We start from the raw sequence: 21,410 nt of genomic DNA, 5'->3' as shown, positions 1-21,410 counted from the left end.
GTTTAATTATTGATAGTTTACTTTGGGCAAGTATCGACCCCTTCCTTTGTGAAATAAGGTAGGCTCTTAGATTAAAAAACAACAAAACCTCTTTCCCACAGCGTGGCAGCACTTCCCCCCCTGGTAACAAGGTTCACGGGACCCATCCCGGGCCCGGCTGCTGCTTTGTCTGAACCTTTAACTATTGTTCAACCATAATGCACGGGCTGAGATGTGAATGAGCCTTCCCGATGGCCGGCGAGAAGGCTCCGAGAAGCCTGCGGGGTCCACCTCATCTCTCGCCGCAGCTCTTCGGGCCGAGTGTCCCCAGTCCGAACACCCCACCGGTTCGGCCCCCCTCCCCGTCGCCTCGCCTTCCCCAGGGTCCCACTGAGGACGCCGGGTCGCGGCCGCCCACCGGGCAGCGCACAGCAGCCTGCGCGCAGCCTCACCTGCCGCCGCCCGGAAGCTCCGCCCCGCGCCGCCCCGCCCTCCCGCTCCAGCCATGGCGCCGCCGGAAGCCTGCCCGCGACTTCCGCACTCCCGCCCCGCCCCGCCCCGCCTGTGGGCGGGACCCCGAGCGGAGCGGCTTCCGCCTTCCTCCTTCCTGCCCGGGCGGTGAGTGGAAATGGGAGCCGGAGTCCCCGGGGTGTGCGTGTTCCCAGCGGCGGCCTTGGACGGGCGTGTGGCGGGGGCCACCCCGGCTTCCCGAGCTCCAGGCCGGCTCGTCCTGCCCGGCTTGCTCGGAGACGGCCCTGTGCCTGTGAGGCCGAGGGATGGCGGGGGACGTGGCCCCGGGGCAAGGGGAATCCTGAGGAGGGAAAGTTAGGAGACAGGCTGTAGGTATAGTGCCGCCAGGGGCGGCTCCGGGTCCCCCCGGGCTTTTTGAGGTGGAGGAGTGGGCCCCAAAGTGAGGCGAGGATGTTTTGGTCCGAGACTGAGGTGCCCGCAAGATCTGTGGCCTGTGGGCGGTAACTTTGCCCCAAACCATGCCCGTCGGTCGCGCTGTTTTTCTATTTGCAAAGTTACTTGCTTTTCGCTGAAACGTGTGTTCTACTGGGTTGGAGAAAGATCGATCCTTCCTGGACCTTCCTGCCACCTGGTTACAGCTGGACGAGGAGGATGTTACCAAATGGGTCAGGATGGTTAACGTCTCAAGCCAGTTTAACGTGTTGAAAAAGTAGAGGCATTATTTCTAATACAGATAGGAAGGGAGCTTGGGAATGTGAAAGTTAAAACCAGTGGCAGTTTTCTTGATGTGACAGAGTTGTGGGTACCATTATTTTGGTAGCCTTTATTTTCCTATAAGGTACACTAACTGTACTAGGGACCACAGAACCTTTAAAGAGCAAGGCACAGTGTTTGACTTAATAAATGTACACAATCGAACAAATAACTGAATACTCTTAAGTACCAACGGTTTAGGCTTTGGACTGGGGGATGTTGGTCATCAGTGGAGCACCTGCCTGGCATGCTCTAGGCCTTGGGTTGGATCCCCAGCAACATAGACAAAGAAAGGTTCAAGATCTCTATGGGTATGGTCCTCTAACATGTTAGTGAACAAACTTGTCTTTTTATAAGTCAGTGGAAATAGTTTTTTTAAATTTCTATTCAAATTAAAAATAGAGTAATCAAATAAGCTACATAAAATACTTGGTTTCTAGCAATTAGTACTTTATTTCAGGGCATTCACAATTGTGAATTCAGAAGGGATAGGTGTTAAAGGGCTACCGTATCACAGAAAGACGTTTTTTACTTGTCATTTATGTTTTATGAGAATTTAGATTTTTTTCCCATTCATAATTTTACAGTAGTTAATGACTTAATTTTCTTCTTTTTCAGCTCACCCACTGTGTAGAATTAAAACCCCTCCAAAGTATATGGTCAAAAGCAACAGTCATCTGAATTGTGCCTGGCTCACTGATAGTCGGAGGAAAAATTAGAGATCACTACTCCAGCATAAGGTAGATGTTTTTAAAAATCCTAGCTTGAGATTTTATGTGTGTATATATATACAGCCGTATATATACATAAACATTCCCTTTCCATGTATTGTAATTTAGTCTGTAATTGAATACAGGTTGATAGAAATAACACAGTTTGCCACTGGGTCAAAATAGGAAATGCCTCTCAAGTCCTACCGTCTTTTTTACCAGATGACCGACCCTCTTACCAACTCACAAAAAACCAAAAAACTCAAATCATAGCACTTATTTATGGGTACATTTCTTACTGTGTTTTTGTAGTTAGGGGCTGTCAAAACTGAAAGCCTGTAACCTAGTAGTCATTTTTTGCTGGACATATTAATGTGGATTTAGCATCATGGTTTCCTTACCTATGTTCTAGAAATAGTCATCTACTTCCCCTTTCCCTGAGAGAATTTCTTATGGTCTGGCTTGAGAAATCAGACGTGAGTTTGATTTGTACTTTTGTTAATTAGTACTTAGCAGTACTAATGGTATGTCAACAAATGACGGGATTCGGCTCCTTCCTGAAATGAACATATGAAACTCCAGATCCTTGCATGTCTGCTCCTTGTTTGTCTTGAGTATCCTAAGAGGCATGGAGAGCGTCCATAGGACGCAGTCCAAATGGGCTTTACCTTCTATGAATTGGTCTTCACTGTCTATAAATTGACTATTTGTGTTGCTCTATTTGAACTACTTTTTCCTAGATGGAGATATTAGTCTCTATTAAAATACTAATATTTAAAAACAACAGAATGATAATGGGATTCTGATTTAGTTGGAAGTGTTCTAACTTTCAGGATTTGATTAACCATATAGCCTTCTGTTTTTTTTTTTTTTCCTTCCCTCCATTCTCCAAGCCCCAGTTTCCTGCTTGCTGGAAGATGCTTGATATAAAGGCGTGGGCTGAGTATGTTGTGGAGTGGGCTGCAAAGGACCCATATGGCTTCCTTACGACCGTCATCTTGGCCCTTACGCCACTGTTTCTAGCTAGTGCTGTACTGTCCTGGAAACTGGCCAAGATGATTGAAGCCAGAGAGAAGGAGCAAAAGAAGAAACAAAAACGTCAAGAAAACATTGCAAAAGCTAAACGACTCAAAAAGGACTGAAAGTGAACAGACTCTGCAACTGGACAAAAACTGTCTGGGAAATTCTGCAGCTTTGGAAGGACTCACTAACGTTCCAGTCAATTTCATGATAGTATTATACAGTAAATTAAATCTGACTGTATAGAAGAGTCATGTTCTGACCTCAATACTGTAGTAACTTTTAGGTTTGGAAATAGAAGCTTGCTGGAACCCACTGACAGGTATTTAAGTTAGCATTTACCATACAGGTGGAGCATACCTAATGTGAAGATTCAAAACTCAAAGCACTGTAAAATCTAACACCTGTGTTCAGACACCATGCCAAGAGTGGAAAATTCAACACCCTATTTTCTGATGGGTTGCAGTCAAAATACAGGTGCGCTCAAAATCCATAAAATTATCATCAAGCCAGGAGAAATATAAATTAACCTTGTGTTTGGATTTGGATCCCATCCTCAAGGTATTATGAAATACTCTAAAATCTGAAAAATATAAATAAAACATTACTGGTCCTAAGCATTTTTGTCTGCTTAACCTGTAGTGAAAATTCTTTAAACTGACAGTCATTTGCCATTTTGGAGCTTAATGTACTCAGGTAAAAAACATGTAGAGAAAAATGGTTTTAGACTGTGAATCCTGTTTAAATGGTAGTTTAAAACAGGATTCAGCTCTGGACAAAGGAAATTAGGAATGTAAAAGAATTATCTTCTGAGGTGAAAAGTTTACTTTGGCTTAAAAGAGATAAAGTATATTAATCACTATTTTAAAATCATTGCTTATTTTTTGGAATGGAAGCATTACTGACTTTCTCAAAGGAAAATTTTATTAATGATTATGGCTATTTGCATTCTTAAGACTTTAGCCATGAACACAGCTAGTGATTATTCAGACATTTCTTCTTTTTATATAGGTTTCTCATTGTCTTGACCATGGATAGAATTTTTGTACACTGTCATTTTCTTAAATGAGTTTGCTAAGAAGAAGAACATGACTTAAAGCCAACAGTGAAGATGCCATGTGCTTTTGAAACCTTCGGTTCCGTGTTTTCTTACAATCACTAGGAGTGTGAAATAGTTCATGTCACCAGATAATTTGCTGATTGCATAGACACTGCTTTTGTTTTTATTCTGTCTGTAACTAATATAGCAGCGATGTCCTGTTGCTTTTTACTCATACAGGATCAAAGTGAAAATTAAAATTTCAAATTTATGAAGTCATACTTTACTAAACCAATAAAGGTTTAAATTTGGGAAATTTTTCATGGGTATAACAGTGATGACAGGAACTGCAATAAAATGGCAAGAGTACAAAGCCAGGGATCTTTCGGTGGCAAAACAGACTTAGAGACTATTAAACATGGCTTTCTACATGCATGGTCCAGCAACTTTATTCACTACAGTATTTAACTGCTTATTAATGTTTTCTGTACTTCTGATAATGAATTTTAAGTTACGGTAATTGTCAAATGGTCTTACTAAAAATGATTCTAAATGTGGAAATAAATTTGATACGTTTTTATAAAGAGGTCTTGAGTTTATGTCTTTTTTGAGGGAGGAGTAATCATTTAAGTTACCTGTCATGCAGGTTAAGGCTTCGAAAGATTGTGAATTTCGCTGGGCAGTGGTGGCGCACGCCTTTAGTCCCAGCACTTGGGAGGCAGAGCCAGGCAGATATCTGAGTTTGAGGCCAGCCTGGGCTACAGAGAGTGTTTCAGGGAAGGTGGAAAGGTGCAAAGCTACACAGAGAAACCCTGTCTCGAAAAACCAAAAAAAAAAAAAAAAAAAAAAAGAATGTGAATTTCAGTCACAGCTAAATGTGCTAGAAATAGGGCAGTGTTTCAAAAGAATCCAGGGATTCCTGAGCGCTGATGGACTAGCTGTTTGACAGTAACCTTGTACACATGAGATCAACAAAGATTTAAAATAATGGCAGGGCATGCTGTGTGCAGTGTGTAAAGCAGAATACTGTCAAGTTTGGAATTCTTCAGAAAACTCCATCTTTTCTCATTGGGAAACAATGTTCCTGTTGGAAGAATCTTCCTTGTTAAATGCTTGCTTGTCACTTCTGAATTTCTGAAAACTAACTGCAGCCATCACCCTTGGTAGAAGGCTAGAAACAAGCTGTCCTAGCATTTTGCCAAAATAATAGAGGAAATCTGATTCTCCTTCAGAATGATTGCCTTTAATGTTTGCATCTGGATATAGGATCACTGGTCTTTTCTTAATTGGAGTAAATTATTTAAGGCCAAGCTCTTCATTTTCAAACACAGTAACAGATGGTTAGATATCAAAGTTTTGGAAATGCAAATGGAATAGGGACAAGTTTCTTTCCTTCATAATTTCTTGATTTCCACAGCCTCTCCATGTCTTTTTTCAAAGAATAGAAACAGTTTGAAAAAGTTTGGCTTAAATAAACTCAGGTTACATTTTAAGTAATGTAGTTAATGAAACAGCATTTAAAAAGATCAATACAGTGGTAATTGGTTCAAGGTTAATTAAGAAATAAATGAACGCTTTCTATGTTGATTAAAAAATGGTAATGATTATTTCCTTAATTTTTTTATTTTGAGATTATAATTACATCATTTTCCCCCTCCCTTTCCTCCTTTTAAACCCTCCTATGCCCCCCGAACCCCAACCCCTGTCTTCTTTTAAATTCACGGCCTCTTTTTCTTTGTTACATACATACATATGTGTGTATGTATGTGTATGTATTCCTAAATACAACATGCTCAGCCAATATAGTTACTTGTGTGCAAATACAGGCATAGCTAGGTTATATGATTAAACCTTGGAGTCAGAAACATATTTTTGTGTTTTTATATTTTTGTGCTTTCAAAGTTTGCACAGTGTTAAGCCCATCATTGCAGAAATATACCACATACATTTTAGCGGAGGCATAGAAAACTGCAAGAATTTAGCTCTTAATGTATACCTTATACTTCAGGTATACACAATGTTCTTTTATTAATGCAAACACTTTCACTCTTGAGACTAAAAACTTAAAATAGGTTTAATTCTGTCTTGAAAGAGACGTAAACTTTGAAATGTTCAAATATAGCTAATTAAAAAATGAAACGTGGCAGGCAAGCTATTTAATATTTAAATTCTACTTTAAATGCTTCACAGCTAGGTGGTTTTTAAAAAGTAGAAAGGCAGTTGAGGCATGCCAGCCGAGGCAGGTGTGTATCTGAATTTGAGGCCAGTGTGGTGTATATAGTGAGACTGTCTCTAAAACAGGACCCAAAGGCACATGATAATCAGGCCAAAATTATATTGATTATGTAGGAGATTCAAATGACTTCCTGCATCACTTACCAGCAAATAGTACTTTTTATTAAAAAAAAATCACATGTTCTATCCAAGTTTTCCTCATGAAATACAAATCCCCTCCCCCATCCCCCTTTTTAGCAGCTGTGGAAGCCCACTGTTATCCTCACAGTGTCTATCTGTGGTGGTTCCTAACTGAGCCTGAGGACCTTACGTACTGAGTGTTCACAGTGGTATGACCCTTGCTAGCATGGTAATCCAAGGAGGGGAAGGGTGAGAAAACCAAGTATAGGATTCAAATCTGAATATATTTAAGCTTCTATATTCACAGCATCACATTATACATAATAAATACCTCAAGCTTTATGGGACACAGGGCATACAGGAAATGCAAAGTGATCAACTTTTAACCTTTATTTATTAAAATAGCCACATCCATACAGATGAAATGACTTTGCCATAGTGCATCACTGATTCTGTCTTTTGTCATCTTCTGGCATCCAGGATCCTGGTTGAAAAGTCTGACCAGTGCTGGTGGGAGCCCCCGAGGGCTCTTCCTTTCCGAAGTATGGGGCAGCAGCATGCCCTTTAATCTGCGTTGCAGCAGGTGGAGGCAGCAGCTCTTCGCTGGCTTCTTTACCCAGTCTATCTTTTTCATAAAAATCCTTGCTTTTTATTTTAATTTCTTCTCTGTATTTTTCATTCTTTAGTATTTCCTGCACATACATATAATTGGGAAACATGATTAAAATTTTAGTTTAAATAATTCAAAGATTTTATGGCAATAAGTAAATCAAAATATTAAAAGATACTGCATTACATGTATAGATATGCATAGGCTAAGGCTGGGAAGGCTTTTGATTATATATCAGTACTGAAATGTTTTCTATTTTATGTTACAAGAGAAGACTGAGGGATCACAGAAAAATATTTGCCACTCAAAAAGTGAAACGAATGTTACATAAGATTCTGAATCATTCCCCCAAATTTTCAGGTTTTACAACTACTTTCTGTCTTAAGGCTCAGTATCAGTAGCCACTTTTCCACTGCAGAGGAAGATGTGTGTGGGTATCCTAGAGTGCTAGTCCAGCCTGCCACTCTTGTGTCCTGGGAATGTGAATGCTAAATTCTCCTTCTACAGTGCCAGATTCAAGTCCTAATGTGGTGGTTTGAATGTAAATGGCCCCCAAAGCTCATAGGGAGTGGCACTATTAGGAGGTGTGGGCTTTATATATGCTCATATATGCTCAAGCCACGCCTAGTGTCTCATGACATTTCCTGTTGCCTTTGAGTCAAGATGTAGGACTTTGAGCTATTTCTCTAGTATCATGTCTGCCTGCATGCTGCTTTGCTTCCCACCATGATGATGATGATGGACTAAACCTCTGAACTATAAGCCAGCCACCCCAATTAAATGCTTTCCTTTATGGGAGTTGCCATGTCTCTTCACAGCAATAGAAACTCTAAGATACCTACCTACTTCTCTTTCCCTAGAGTAGTCCAGTGGAAGGGGACAGGAGCGAAGTTCATGTCCCAGACACTAGCCTCAGAGAGGCACTTCACTGCTGGAGATGCTTCCTCAGTCCTTGCAGTTTGCAGTAAGTTCTATAGTTTTGCTCTATCTAGGAGCTATACTACTGTCTTTCACTGAATACAAGACTGTCATAGTTAAGGAGCATCATTACATGTACCACTCAGCAAAGGCAATTAAATCCTTCTGGGTGTTAACCCTTACCCCTGTAGGGTAAGGAGGCAGGATAAGCATCCTTCACATAACTAGTCGGAGCGACAAGAAGCAATGAGAGTGCAAGGAATTGAGAAGAAGATTTCCAGGGTAGGAAAGACAACTGGAAAGCCAGAGGGCGGAGAACCAGAGAGGCACGAAGCACCCACATTTCCAGACTGGCTCCCTGGAAGGGGAAGTGTGAAGCACACTGGGAGAGTGTAGACAGCCTCCCCAAACACCAAAAGACCAGCAGTTACAGTCACAGGGAGTTAGGCTGAAAGGGACCCCCTCCTCTGCGGCAAACTAGCTTTCATAAAGAAACCCACCACACAAGCGCTGTAGCGAGGAGTCACTTGGAGAATAAGGGATCTGTTGTTAGGGACTAAGTTACTCGGGGCATCAGAAGACATGAGACAGCTATAATTCAGGGTTCCTTGGGACACCCTAACAACCACAGAGTCATGGAGAAGAGGTGGGGTGAGTTCACCCAAGAAAGCCCTTAAGACATTTAAACAGAGGGGAAGGGAGAACTGTGGTGGGTTAGGTAGTTTGGGAGAGCAGCTGGGTGTGGTTTACCATGGAGACCATGTTTGAGAGCAGGGCTTGCTTGGCTCTATGGTTCCCCCTTTCTGGCACAGGATTCACTGGTTGGCTGGCTTGCTCTGAGCATCAGGGGAGCTGTGGACGTTTGTTAGTGTGGGGGCACAGACTGGAGCACATGAGCATTTAATGCTGATGCTCAGAGACTAGCAGAGGCACCCATGTGCATGCCTCGAGTGAGTACAACCTTGTGCTGTACTGTTCAACACCTGGCAGGGCTCAGTCTACGTCTGATAGGAGCTCCAAAGTGGCCTGTTTAGGAAAGCAATGCCAGATCTTGGGAATGATGTGACTATCCAGATGCACATGACTAGAAAGAACCTGTCCATATCATATTACAATTAGACTGAAAAGCACAGAACAAAGAATGAACAGGAACGCTGCTGGGTGGTGGCAGTCTAACAAGTGCAGGCTGAATTAAAGAGAGTGACTGTTTAGTCTACTCTGTTAAAATAAAATAAAACAAAACAAACCCAAATCACTCGACTTCTACCTATATCTGTTTTAAAAAACTCTTACTCCAGGGATTAAGCCTAGGGTGCATGCATGCTAGGCAAATGCTCTACTACAGGGCTACATCCCTACCCTATCCTATTCTTTTCAAACAGGGAAGGGTGTTGATACAATGTAATCTTCACATTTCTGACTAAGGTAGTGCAATTAGCACTACACACACACACACACACACACACACACACACACACACACACACAGAGTAGATAAATATACAAAACATAATTAAACTTAGCAATGGTCAGTGCCCAGCTGTGACATCTGAAAGGTGAGGGATCAAATAATGTAACCCTGTGTCACTCCATATTTCTGCCTGGATACACATTATGGACTGTCACATTGGGTGCTAGAACCCAAGCAAAGGATGGCCTCTCACTAAGCTCAAGTGATAGAGGCAGTTGCTTAGAGACTAAGGAAGATGGAACACACTGGACGTATTGTCAAGTTCTAGACACTGCACAGGGACCCCCTTGAGTGTTCAGAAGGATATAAGCTGAGCATGTGTAATATGACACTCCACAAAGCTAGGCAGGAAGACTTCTGGCCAAGGAATACTGCAGAGCTGTTAAGTTGAACTGCTGCTGGAGCTGGCACTCGATTAGAAGACATTCAAGCTCTACCGGCCACAGGAACCCCATGAGCACCTGGGGCAATCAGCATAAAGACCTTCGTACTACTTAGGATTCGGAAGCAAACTGGTCTAAGAGCAGAGTTTACTTTAGAACCGTGCTGTTCAGTGTGGTAGCCGGATGTTATTTGAATTTCACTTATTTGGAATAAATAAGATTCAGAAAACACAAAGTATTTAATAGCCAAATGTGTATAGTGGCTACCACACTGGAAAAGACAGATATAAAATCTCCATCATTACAGAATCTCTTCTTGGACTATACTGTTCTAGAATTTATCTAATAAAACTTAAAAATAATCCTCCAAGACTTTGAGATGATTCGCATGTCAATTAATGGTTCTTGAGTACAAATTTCAGTAGAAAGGAAGACAAAAAACTCCACACACTAAATAAATAACCTTAGTGTTCACCATGCAACCCAGAAGAGGAGAAAGTGATTTAAAATCAGCCAATAGCAACAGACCTAGAAATGACGGAACCAACAAATAAGGACTTCATCCCAGCTGCTGTTGGAATGTCAGCTATAAAGGCCACAAGGAGGAAAGAAAGGAAGTAGAGAAGCACGTGAACAAACTAGAGGTCAAAATATATACAGTGAAAATTTGAAAGCTGTTTAGCGGCCACTCAGACAGAGCTTAAGAAAGGAATCTAAAAGTAAAGAATTTACAAACTGAAATGAGAGATTTAAAAAAGCTTAAAAAATAAAGCCTCAGAGAAGTGTGGGACAATAACAAGTTGTTTACCATACAAGTAACTGAAACACAGAAAAAAAAAAAAAGAGGAAATAATGATTAAAAATATGCAAAGGGGTTACAGACACAAACCTGCATATCCAAGAAGCTCAACAGACCCCTAGTGAGGATAATCATAAACCAGAGCACACCAAAATCAAACTGCTAAAAACTAACAAACAAGAGCAATTCTTCATAAACCAGAACACACCAAAATCAAACTGCTAAAAACTAAGAAGCAAGAGAAATTCTTCAGAGTAAAGGGGTGTAGTAATATGAGATAATGAAATGTTACTGAGTCTCATTAGAAACAGTGGGTGCTCTGAGACAAGAGAATGATTTAAAGTGCTTGAATAAAAAAAAAGACTGCCACATAGAATTCCATATCCTGTGAAAAGGTTCTTCAATAAAGGAATAAAAGAAACATTTTTAGGCAAATAGAAGCAGAATTGATCACAAGCAAATCTGTATACAAGAAACATTAGAGCAAATACTTCAGCTAAGGGAAAGTTCTCTAGACAGAAACCTGAACCCATGCAACAGGATGAAGCCCACAGGGAAGGATCAGAATGAAGGACTTCATTGCAGAGAAACTCACAGGGTTTCTGAATACTTTGCTACATGCTGGGTATCCTAGAATTCGATGTCTATTCCTTTCAAGTTCTCAAAAAATATGAAGACCATCAGAATACGGTCCAGTTCCTACTACAGCAAGTCCTCAAGCTCTGTAGACCTAGTTCAGTACAAGCCCAGCCTGGAGGGCAAGAGGACTGCTAATCCCATATGTGGCCCTCAGACTAACAGCACTCTGGATTAGTTACATTTCTCAACACCATGTCTTAACACCCAACAAGAAGCACCTGAAGGGAGTTCTAAAAAGTGGCACCAAGTGAGGAGACACTGTCCGTCACAGTGGGGAAGCCATGGCTGCAGGATCGTGGAGGTGAGAGTGTGCAGCTGGACGCCTTGTTTCCTCACATCTTGGCAAAACAGGAAGTAGAGGGCAGTCAGAAAGCTGGGCTAGATCATAAAACCATCAGGGCACATTCCTAGCCACTTATTTCTACTCCATCCTTGTTCTTGCAATACAGCATTACCAGCGAGGGATGAGTGCTCAAGCACACATGCCTATGGGGACATTTCACAACGACCACCTTAAGCCCCTGCTACTTCCATCCAAGGAAAAGCACCTGCTTATCATGCCTTCTGTGCTCTACAGCATTGAGGAGTGTATCAAAATGCTCCTTTGAATCAGTATGAAGCCAAGTCTCATGGAGTTAATAATCACAAAGTCACGTGTGAGGTCAACCCCATTCTGAGAGTGACATGGAGTCCCATGGAGTGAACAGCTGAAGAATATTATTCCATACCAAGCTCAAGGAAGAAACTATACTGACAATGGAGACAGAGTGAACTCAGTCAAAATCTGAACATCAAGTTGTTCCTTAAATGTGTTTAGGAATGACCAGCATCTGTGATAGCTCTCATTTAAATAGGCAGCAGAAGTTGTTCAGCTGTAGCCAGTATGTTTGGGTTTGTTTATGGAGCCCTGTTTTGGTGAAAATTGACAGAGGGCTTCCTATTGTTTCAATTTGTAGATTATTTTACATGCCAAAATTATAACATTAAATGTCATTGTGGAGGATGAGATACAAAAGCAAAAGGAAACTGCCTGAATGCCTTCAAAATATGCTCACCACATAAGACAAAGCTACAACGGCTGTTCTCCTGGTATGACTCATTAATGTGAACTCAAGCTCCCCAAAGGTGTTCAAGTCCTTTGTAATGCCATTACTTTGCTAGGAGTCCTTTGGGTAGCTATACTCAATGTTGCAAATTGATACATGAATCATGATGCCAAAAAGCTTTTAAAGTTTTTTTTAAAGGCTTAAATATGCACTCTACTAATATGCTGACATATAGTTCAGTCACAGACATTAGGCATGATATAATCAGGATAGTTATCTCACTCTATCAATCTTCTATGTGAAATTCTAGTTCAGAGGCATTTTCCACAACATTGAGGAAATCTCTATCATACAGCAGAGCTGTAGAAAATCTTAAGTAAAACAAACAGGAATTTAGACTGTTAAAGGGCGGTAAAACAAATGGCAGAATAGATAAAAGGTCCCACAAAAACGTGTCATGAGAGAGAAAAGAAACAAAGATGGTGTAAAGCAGAGCCTTGGAACAGAACTCTAAAATCTGAGAGAAGGGAGAGCGCTGACGCGTGCTCTCTGATGAAGCTGTCCTTGACTGGATGAAGGTTTCCATGACTTGATGGGTTCTGGGAACAGGGAAGGGCGAAGAAATATCAGAGCAAGTCCTAGAGATTACCCAGAGTCTTCTCCTTCACGTCCTTCTGTCTCAGAAATCACAGCTAGAAAAGGTGTGCAAATGGACAGTTCTGAGTCTATACTATTAAATGGACTTGAATATTTAAGTGCAGGCTTAAGGACCCATACTAGAACATTCTAAAATATTGTTAGCAGTAAACTCAGTAACAAGGGAAAGAAATACAACGTGTTCAGGCTAGAAGCAACTCATTATTAATGCAAGACATATGTCACTAATTTCTTTTAATTTTGGGTGTGATATATGAATACTGAAAAGAAATGATTGTTTCCATGATATTATTCAAGATTCCAACTACCCAGCCCAGTTTTTAGTTTTAAAAAATTCAAACTAAGCAACTGAGAATTAGTCCATCAAGGATTTTTTCTGTAATGCTTTATGTACACGTATGTGATGGTGATATGATATTCATGTCAAATTCCAAAGGTTCCAAGGATAACAGACTTCAAAATCACTTTTATTATTTTGGGGGCGGAAGCGTGGGACTGAACCAGGGCCTTGAACATGCTAAACATGCTCTCTGCCACTGAGCTACACCCTCAGTCATGCCATTTTCACAGACAGGCACAGTGGTGGGACAGGCTAATGGTCAGTCTTTTATTGGGCAGTTATCAAGTTTGCTTTGAAATTGCTAGAAATCTAATCTGAAAACAAACAAACAAACAAATAAATAAAGCTATATAGGTTAAAGACCTGTACCTTACATTAGAGCCCGATTCTTAAGTTCAAGCTCCATGTTCCAGAGGTATATGTACCTACCAGGACAGTTTAAATAAATTTAACATTTTATTGTTAGAAACTTTCTTAATTTATGACTAAATAACACTTAGGAGTCATATTCAGGCACACTACTGGGGTTCTTCTTATGTTTTTCTATAGGAACAAAACTGTGACTCATTTTATGAAGTTAAAATTATACTACATACAGAAAATAAGAGTAGGAATTTATAAAACACTACCAATTAAAACTGTAATACATTCAACAGTTATTGGCACTACACATAGGAAAACATGTAAGATAAAAAATATAAGGAAATTTTTGTTCTCAGAGAAAGAAATATTTCTAAAATGTTTATATTACTAAGTACACTCTCTAAAATTTATATATATTTTAATCTCTTACCAGACATATGCCATAGAGAGGATAAATTCAATTTTACCAATTCCATTAGTGTCTTTCCTAATTTAAACTGTACATGTTGAGAGATACTTTTTGTTTAAAATCATATTAAACATTTTAGCATATAAATATATTTCCTTTGAGTTAAATAAAAAAATTACAAATACAAAAGGATTTAATCAACAGATTAAAAGTGAAATTTGGCCAGAAGAATGTTTCTAAATGCTTTATTACAGACAGCCACAAAGATGTGAGCATATTACGTTATTAATTTGGCACAGAGACCCAAACCTCAACATTTCTATAGTGGGAACTTTCTAAGCTGAATATGCACATTGGGGGTATGTGGGGAGGTTGGAATTGAACTCAGGGCCTTGACCACTACCACTGTGCTATATCCTGCCACCTGGGAAATTTTTTTGAGATCAATTTTGTAACATGCTGAGGCAAATTCAGTCCTGGCAAATACTGTGCTAAATGAAGACTGAGCTTGAGAATGCTGTTCCATTGTTTAATTACTGTCAGGATGAAACAATGAATTACTAGTCCACCCGTTTTCAGTGTTGAAAAGAAAAGGGGGAGGTAGGTACATAGAACCTCAGAAAGAATTCTGTGTTCAGACCCAAGGAAGGGCCTGAGATATTAATCAAAGATCAATTGGTCTTGCCCAGATGGTAGGATGAACCCAAAGGGTAAAGGAGTAACTAAGCTCCAGCACTCAGGTTAGAAGGCTAGTACCGGCTGCAAAGACATCTATTAGAAACAAATTAACAGTCAAGGGAGCTGTGCTCCAGCAGACGCTGCTCGGCTGTGTGTTCTTGCCAATCACTCGCGTGCCTCTGCCAAATCAATGTCACAGTTAATTTATTCACTTTCAAATCCATTGCAAACATCCTCTGATCAATTACAGCAATGAAAATGTGCCCTGAGTTTTGTTGTTTTGACATGCTTTCTTGAACTCTCCTTCTGTATCCCCCCCAAAAAAAATCTCTAATTACAAGAAGCTGATCTAGCTGGTTTTTGTTATTTGAGGGGACAATTGTAAGGTTTGTTTATATTCCTTGCTGGTTAGGAATTTCTGGCACTGAGTTTTCTGTCTTTGAACTTGAGCCAGATTAATAATTAAATCTTGAAATGTCACTAAAAAGAACTAATCGCAGAGCTCAAGTCATTAATAGTTTTGTGGTGGCATTTCCTTTAATAAAAGAAATGAACTTCCATATATATATAAAACCTCTGAGCATAAAGACACCATCATTTAATGGAAAAAGAAACTTAGTAGTTAAACATTAATAGAAAATAATATAATTAAAGTTACTTAGCTTTAGTTCTATTTAATTGAACTACTCTGGGAGGAGACAAAGAAAACGCTGCTCTTATGTGAAAGTGGGGAAGGCTATAATCCCTGGAAGAAAAGGCAATGTTGGGACTCCATAACATTCTTCTAAGTGAGGCAGCGATGTGGCCGAGAAGCAAAAGCCAGGGAGAAAAGAGAAGGTGCCCTCAGTGAGCGGATGCTAACAGTTACTGAGTCATGTGCCAGCTGCTGGAGAGAGAAGAGTTGGGCACATCAAGCAGAGTCAGGGGTCACAGCTTAGGCTGTAAGATGGCTGTCGTGCAGAAACAAAGATGCTATGGTCACAGGTTGTACTCTCAGGGCTTGATGCAGGGACAACTCAGACTGTGCATTTTCTATTCTCCTATGCACTCAGTAAATGAAGACTGAGCACCTGCACATCCACATTATGTTCTTAGGAACTGTCCTTGGTGTCTGTAGAAGCCACAGGGGTACCTTGCTGTAATTCTGATCTAGAGAGGTGTCAAGACCCAGAAAAGCTGTGCAAACACCAATGGCCACCATATGCCCAATGCCTAGGGGTCCTATTTTCCCATTCATTGGTTCATCCATATATTAAGAAGCGCCTGCTATGTGCCACAGAGTACAGTTAAAGGGTACAATTTGTTTTGTTTTCCGAGACAGGGTTTCTCTGTGTAGCCCCTGGCTGTCCTGGAATTCGCTCTGTAGACCAGACTAGCCTGGAATTCACAGAGATCCACCTGCCTGAGTGCTGGGATTAAAGGTGTATGCCACCATGCCTGGCAACGTATACAGTTTTTACCCCTGTGCTCAAAGAACTAGCAATCCTGGGGAGAAAGTTAAGCACAAATGTACTAAATTACAGTAAGCTCTGTAGTGCTATTAAGAATAGAATGTCTGAGAAATACAGAAGAGCAGGTAGTCTTCTAATATTGACCTCACCAGAGCACGAGCATGTTAGAAAGGATTCCTTGGAGCAGATGATATTTGAGTCTTGACGAACCTACAGACACTAATCAGAGGAACTAGAGACTGTAGGAAGAGGTGCGCACGTGTTCAGAGCTGAGGAGGGGAGCAGCGCAGTGAGTCCACGACACCCCAAGTGGGGTCGCAGAGAACACAGGACTCAGAACATGCTGACTCCTGCGGTACAGTCTCAGGACATGAAGGTTTTATTCTGAAGGCATTAGTGAAACATTTTAGACTTTGAAGCAAGAACAGGATTCCAGAGAAAATACGTATTCTTTTTATGTAAATTTGAATTTCAGATAAACAAACAACCTCCTAGTATTTGTGCCCTAAATACTGCATGTGGCAAACTTACACTTAAAATTCATTGTTTATTTGCAATTAATGTTTAATGGGCTACGCTATATTTCTATTTGCTTAATCTGCAAGCATAAATACAAGATTTCCATGTTCACTTCGTTTTTTAAAAATATGACTATAGCAACTGTGCAAATTGGACTGAAAGGTGAGGGAGGCAGGGGCGGACATACTGGAACACAGAAATGAGACAGGGCGTTACTACAGAATGCAAGCAGGGAGAATTAGGTCAGAAAGCACACGACGGCAGTGAAGCAAAGATGGAGATCGTGTGCTTCTGTATACATGGCACTCGGTTATGAAGCATGGGGAGGGGAAGGCAGGCAGAACCACTCCCATTTCTAAAGGATTGCAGAGATTGGCCATGGATGGAAAGAGAAGAGAAGAGTGCATGCCAATCCTCAGCACGTGGACAGGTGAGACTGAGGCCATCTTGAACTACAAAGTAAGAAAAAGAGGTGCATGTGTGTGTGTGCTACAAATAAGACATACCAAAGGAAAATGCCTGTAAAGCATTTGGGCTCTTGTATCAAACTGTCAGCTCCTTTGTTACCAAATCTCCAAGCACTTCTGGCCTCAAGCATTCCAAGGCTCAGGCACAGGCCCTGTTTTCTATGCTCTTTCCATGGATAATTGTTTCCCATGCTGCAAGTTTAAATACCATCTCCATATGCTGAACAATCTCAGATTTGTACCTTCAGCCCTGATTGTTCCTCAAGATCCAGAATCTTAAGTTAAACTACATAGCCCCTTAGACTTGGGTGTCTAATTTAGCTTCATTTAAACATGTCCAAAGACCACAGAGGCTCAGAGGCCTAGCTTAAGGTCACACCACTAACCTATACTTGAAATCTGCTTCCACCTGCCCCTGCCTGGTAAATTCTTCACAAGGCCCTCCCAGGGCTGTGCATACAGCTGGGACCAGGGCCGTTCTGTCCATCTCCAGTGTTCCCTGATGCCTGGAAGCTCTGTCTGGTTTCCTTGGGCCTCTTCCCTATCCTCACCTGCTCAACTACAGAGCAGCGCCACCATAACAACCCACATCATGCACAGACAGCCCCGAGAGTTAACGATCACTCTTGGAAGAGGCTCTGTCTTGATCAAACCCATACCAGCCGGCAGGGTCAGATGAAGAGCTGGTGGAGGCGGGAGGGGGAGGTAGGAAGAGTCAGAGAGGCTGGGGAGTGAGTGGGAGCTGTGAGGATGGCAGGGAGCTGTGCTTCACCAGCAGTGGATAACTTAGCTGCCCTGACATCATGGTGGGTGTTTACAAAGCCAGTGTTGTGTCCCATCTATCTACCAGCACTAAATCTTACCAGCTCTTCACGTTGCTTCTTGAACTCGACATTTCTCTCCACCTTTCTTGCCAGCAGCATTTCTTGCCTGGACTACAGGCACCCCCTAACAGGTCTCCTTGGGCCTCCATGATGTAATGTTCACACGGCACACAGCTCCTCTAACAAACCTTTCAGGGTTATTAGAAGTTACGTCAGATGAGCATGTGGCAGATAGAGAACACTCATGAGATCCTTTCCAGTGGCAGGGGCCTGTGACAAGGCAACACCCCTATGTCCCCAATGCTAGCATGTGTGCCAGCAGAGAGGGCCACCTCACTACTGCTTTAAGGGCAGCCCGTCCACACTGAGACAGGCGGGACACAAAGCGAGCCCACAGCAACCAGTCGGCAGTCTAAACACTTAAGGACTCCGCAGAGCTGGCCAACGCTGGGCTGGGCCTCCATCAGTGTTGGGCTTTGCCCTTTGTCCTCTGATACTACTTCTTTCTTTCTCAAGCCTACCTGCTAGACACCTTTTACTGCTCCTCCATCTCAGGCCTGCCCCAACAACCAACCTCCACAAGGATCAGGTGACCTGGGGTCCTCCCCTCCAGTCACTACTGCGCATGCTCCAGCCCCACTGGCTTCTGGGTTCCTCAGACAAGTGGCTGGGCCCCTTTCTGCCTGGAAGGCTTTTCTTCCAGTTAGTCACATGGCCTGAGCCTGGTGGCTAAGGAGAGGGAGGCCGACCTACAGAGAGTGCCCCTGGCTGAGCTGCGCGGTAACTGTTTGCCACCAATAAAATTAATGTTCCGCCGTTGCTCTTCCATACCAGGCACACCCTTCTTCGCTAATCTTTTATTAAAGCAAACAGGTTTTCTGCGTACTTTCCATTTTTCATAAAAAAGCAGATTATTTATCCATCCTTCATCTATCATTTGCATTCATATAGGATCAATTTTTTGTAACTTCAGTCACTAGAAACTCTCCTGGCACTAACTTCGTACTGCTACATTTTGTCATCTTTTGGTTCCCGGGAACCTCCCTGTGCGGCTACACCTTTGCTTTTGTCTGATAATTGAGTAGATTTCTAGAAGCCGGATTGCCAAGGCAGAAGGTAAACAAATGCATATGCAGTTTGGTGGCCATAAGGCGATGGGGTTCTGTCAGCCCTGTTTGGCTCCTTTCCCTTCGTCCCTCGTATTCAGTGCCTAGAACAGGGCCTCGCACACAAGACGAGCCAGCATGCACTTGCTGAATGAATGACTCGGGCTCCGCATGCTGCAGTGTATTACACGTGCAAACCTAAATTTAAAGAGCTAACAATTAAGAATAAATTTATTTCACCGTTAATTAAATTGTGGTTCTAAATAATTTATAGGCCTTTTCTTCATAATGACAAAAATGCTGTACATTCTTGAAAATGGAAAAAAAAAAAGGTATTTATACTCTTAGGAATTTATATTAGTTTTTAAAAATAAATGTGGTAAAAATGATGCTTTTGAAATTGGGAAAAAAATCTATCTCTGTATATTCTTCACTTGTCAATCATTGAGTATTTGGCTTTGATACAGAGTTCCTAACGTTAGGTTAAAGTAGGAAAAGTTAATGATCAGCCAACTTCTTAGACCCCAAATACTTCACCCCTGAGAAACAGGTTATAATGATGGTTATATTCTGTACCCAGTGCACACTGAGAATTTACCCAGGATCGCACATCTGCAATAACAACACAAACGTGACAGATCACAATATCCATTCCTAGTGCCTGAGACCAACGGGACCACAATGACAGGTACCTACTGACTTTCCCAAAGAGGCAGAGGAAGGAGGAAAGCATGGGTAAATGACTCTTAAGTCATTTAAAATGGAACTCAGGACACCTACCCACCACTACCCATATTCAACTCCCCAGACAGACAAGGCATTTCCTTCCCTATCATAGGACTAGAGAAGAGAGGAAGAAGAAGATAGGCTAGGTAATGGGGAGGGCAGTGGCAGGGTCAGAGATGGTGATCTGGGACGACCCAGAGGTGCAGCAGCCAGGCAGGCAACCACTAGAGAAGCTTGGCAGTGGCGGCCGCCCAGGGCAAGGTGACTAGTGCTGGCAGCCGGGCAAGTGAGGCTCCCTGAAGCAACTCGACTGGAGAGAAGTGGAATTCTCTGAAGGGCAGCATCTGATGAAACTAACTGAAACTGAAACGGCACTGCGGGAGGGACGAAGGAAGAGCAGAGGGACACAGCGGCAGCTCTTCTCCTCGGAGAAACTGAAGAAGCCAGCGTATTAATTAGGATACAGTGACCTCTGAAGGCCAGGCAACCAAGTGTAAGCGCAAATGGGTATCAGTGGAGCTGAGTGTCTGCCAGGATGGGTGCCAGGAGTAAAAGAGGCTCAGGGATGATGTCCCCGATGTCCTACTGATGGAGACAAGAGGACGAAATAACAAAGTCAGGTGAGAATTCTCATGGGAATTGTGGGAGGGAATCCAAATGGTTGATGGGGAGCTGGTGAGGTGGCTCAGTGAGTAAGACTTTTGTCACACAAGCCTGGTGACCCAAGTCCTATCCCCGGAACCTATGTAATGTAGACAGAGAACTGATTCCACAAAGCTACCCTCTGCCTTCCATATGCTGCCAGGTCATCATGTGCCCTACCCTTTAAAACAACAACAGCGACAGTATTTTAAATTCGAATCACTGGGAAATCAGAACACAGGAGAAGAGACAAGACAAAAGAGGGCTCAGCAGATGGGTCTTTCAGCATCCAGAGTGCTCACTCTGAGTCAGGGCCCGCTCTAGATTCTGAAGATGCAACAGCGTCCAGACCACAGGACCTGCTGTCACGAGGCTTAGACTCTAGCAGGAAGAGACAAACTACACAGATAGAAACCACTAGGTATCTTATAATGCAGCAGGAATTATCAAAGCTATTATTTGAAAAATTTTCTAATACATATAACTAACACTTGATATCAGAAAGCCTTTAGTTTGAACAAAGCTGGGTTGAGTGTAGCCTAATAGCATTTACATTTTATGTTTGTTTAGGTACTTATTAATTAATTTTTAGAGGAGGTCCTCCTGTGAAAAGGATGGCCTAGCTTTTTTAGAGACAACAATGTTTCCTTAGGTAAATCCAGGTTACTACTTAATATATCACTGAACTTATTATCTCTAAATATTTTGCCAATACACAAATGAATTTTGTTAACAAGCATTACTATAGTTCGATAATGTTGCAGCTTTAAAAAATTATTGCATTCAAATGACTATATAGTATAAACGTGGCAAAAAAAAATATCCAACTGGTGATGAAAATGCAGAACTCATTTTGCTAAGAAGACATCATTAGTGAGGCTATTTTAGACAAACACTAATAAGTGTTTTTATGATGAATTGCCATGTAATTTGGTGAGAGCTGATAATGCAATTAGTTTAATTTTGTGGGGGAGATAATTACTGAAACCATGTGCTTATCAGTCCTCTGGAAAACATACCTTCTACCCGTCTGAAA

The 21,410-nt window shown here is 41.8% G+C and overlaps 2 protein-coding genes across 4 annotated transcripts in view; one reads left to right on the top strand and one right to left on the bottom strand.

Moving 5' to 3' along the window:
- Nucleotides 1-507: 507 nt before the first annotated feature.
- On the top strand, nucleotides 508-4,559 carry Smim15 (small integral membrane protein 15). Of its 3 annotated transcripts, none has more exons than XM_028884263.2 (3): nucleotides 508-597; nucleotides 1,822-1,943; nucleotides 2,807-4,559. In XM_028884263.2, the coding sequence occupies exon 3, from the start codon at nucleotides 2,831-2,833 to the stop codon at nucleotides 3,053-3,055; it is 225 nt and encodes a 74-aa protein (XP_028740096.1). In that variant the 5' UTR covers nucleotides 508-597; nucleotides 1,822-1,943; nucleotides 2,807-2,830; the 3' UTR covers nucleotides 3,056-4,559. The 3 variants fall into 3 exon arrangements, with proteins under 3 accessions (XP_028740096.1, XP_037065338.1, XP_028740106.1); XM_037209443.1 differs by lacking the exon at nucleotides 508-597 and adding an exon at nucleotides 741-818; XM_028884273.2 differs by lacking the exon at nucleotides 508-597 and adding an exon at nucleotides 851-1,115.
- Nucleotides 4,560-6,694: 2,135 nt separating this feature from the next.
- The window catches only part of Ndufaf2 (NADH:ubiquinone oxidoreductase complex assembly factor 2), a 111,697-nt gene continuing 96,981 nt past the window's right edge, over nucleotides 6,695-21,410 (bottom strand). The window contains exon 4 of the mRNA XM_028884249.2: nucleotides 6,695-7,019. Coding sequence (XP_028740082.1) covers nucleotides 6,771-7,019 — 249 coding nt within the window. The 3' untranslated portion in view covers nucleotides 6,695-6,770. The remainder of the gene's footprint in view (nucleotides 7,020-21,410) is intronic.

The sequence above is a fragment of the Peromyscus leucopus genome, chromosome 11 (genome assembly GCF_004664715.2).
Source record: "Peromyscus leucopus breed LL Stock chromosome 11, UCI_PerLeu_2.1, whole genome shotgun sequence".
NCBI classification, from domain to species: domain Eukaryota; kingdom Metazoa; phylum Chordata; class Mammalia; order Rodentia; family Cricetidae; genus Peromyscus; species Peromyscus leucopus.
Note: the sequence above shows the minus strand (reverse complement) of the source record. Positions and strands in the feature narration are given on the sequence as shown.

What these genes read in the sequence shown, in the direction of transcription:
- Smim15 (XM_028884263.2), top strand. Translation starts at nt 2,831, where the DNA reads ATGCTTGATATAAAGGCGTGGGCTGAGTATGTTGTGGAGTGGGCTGCA.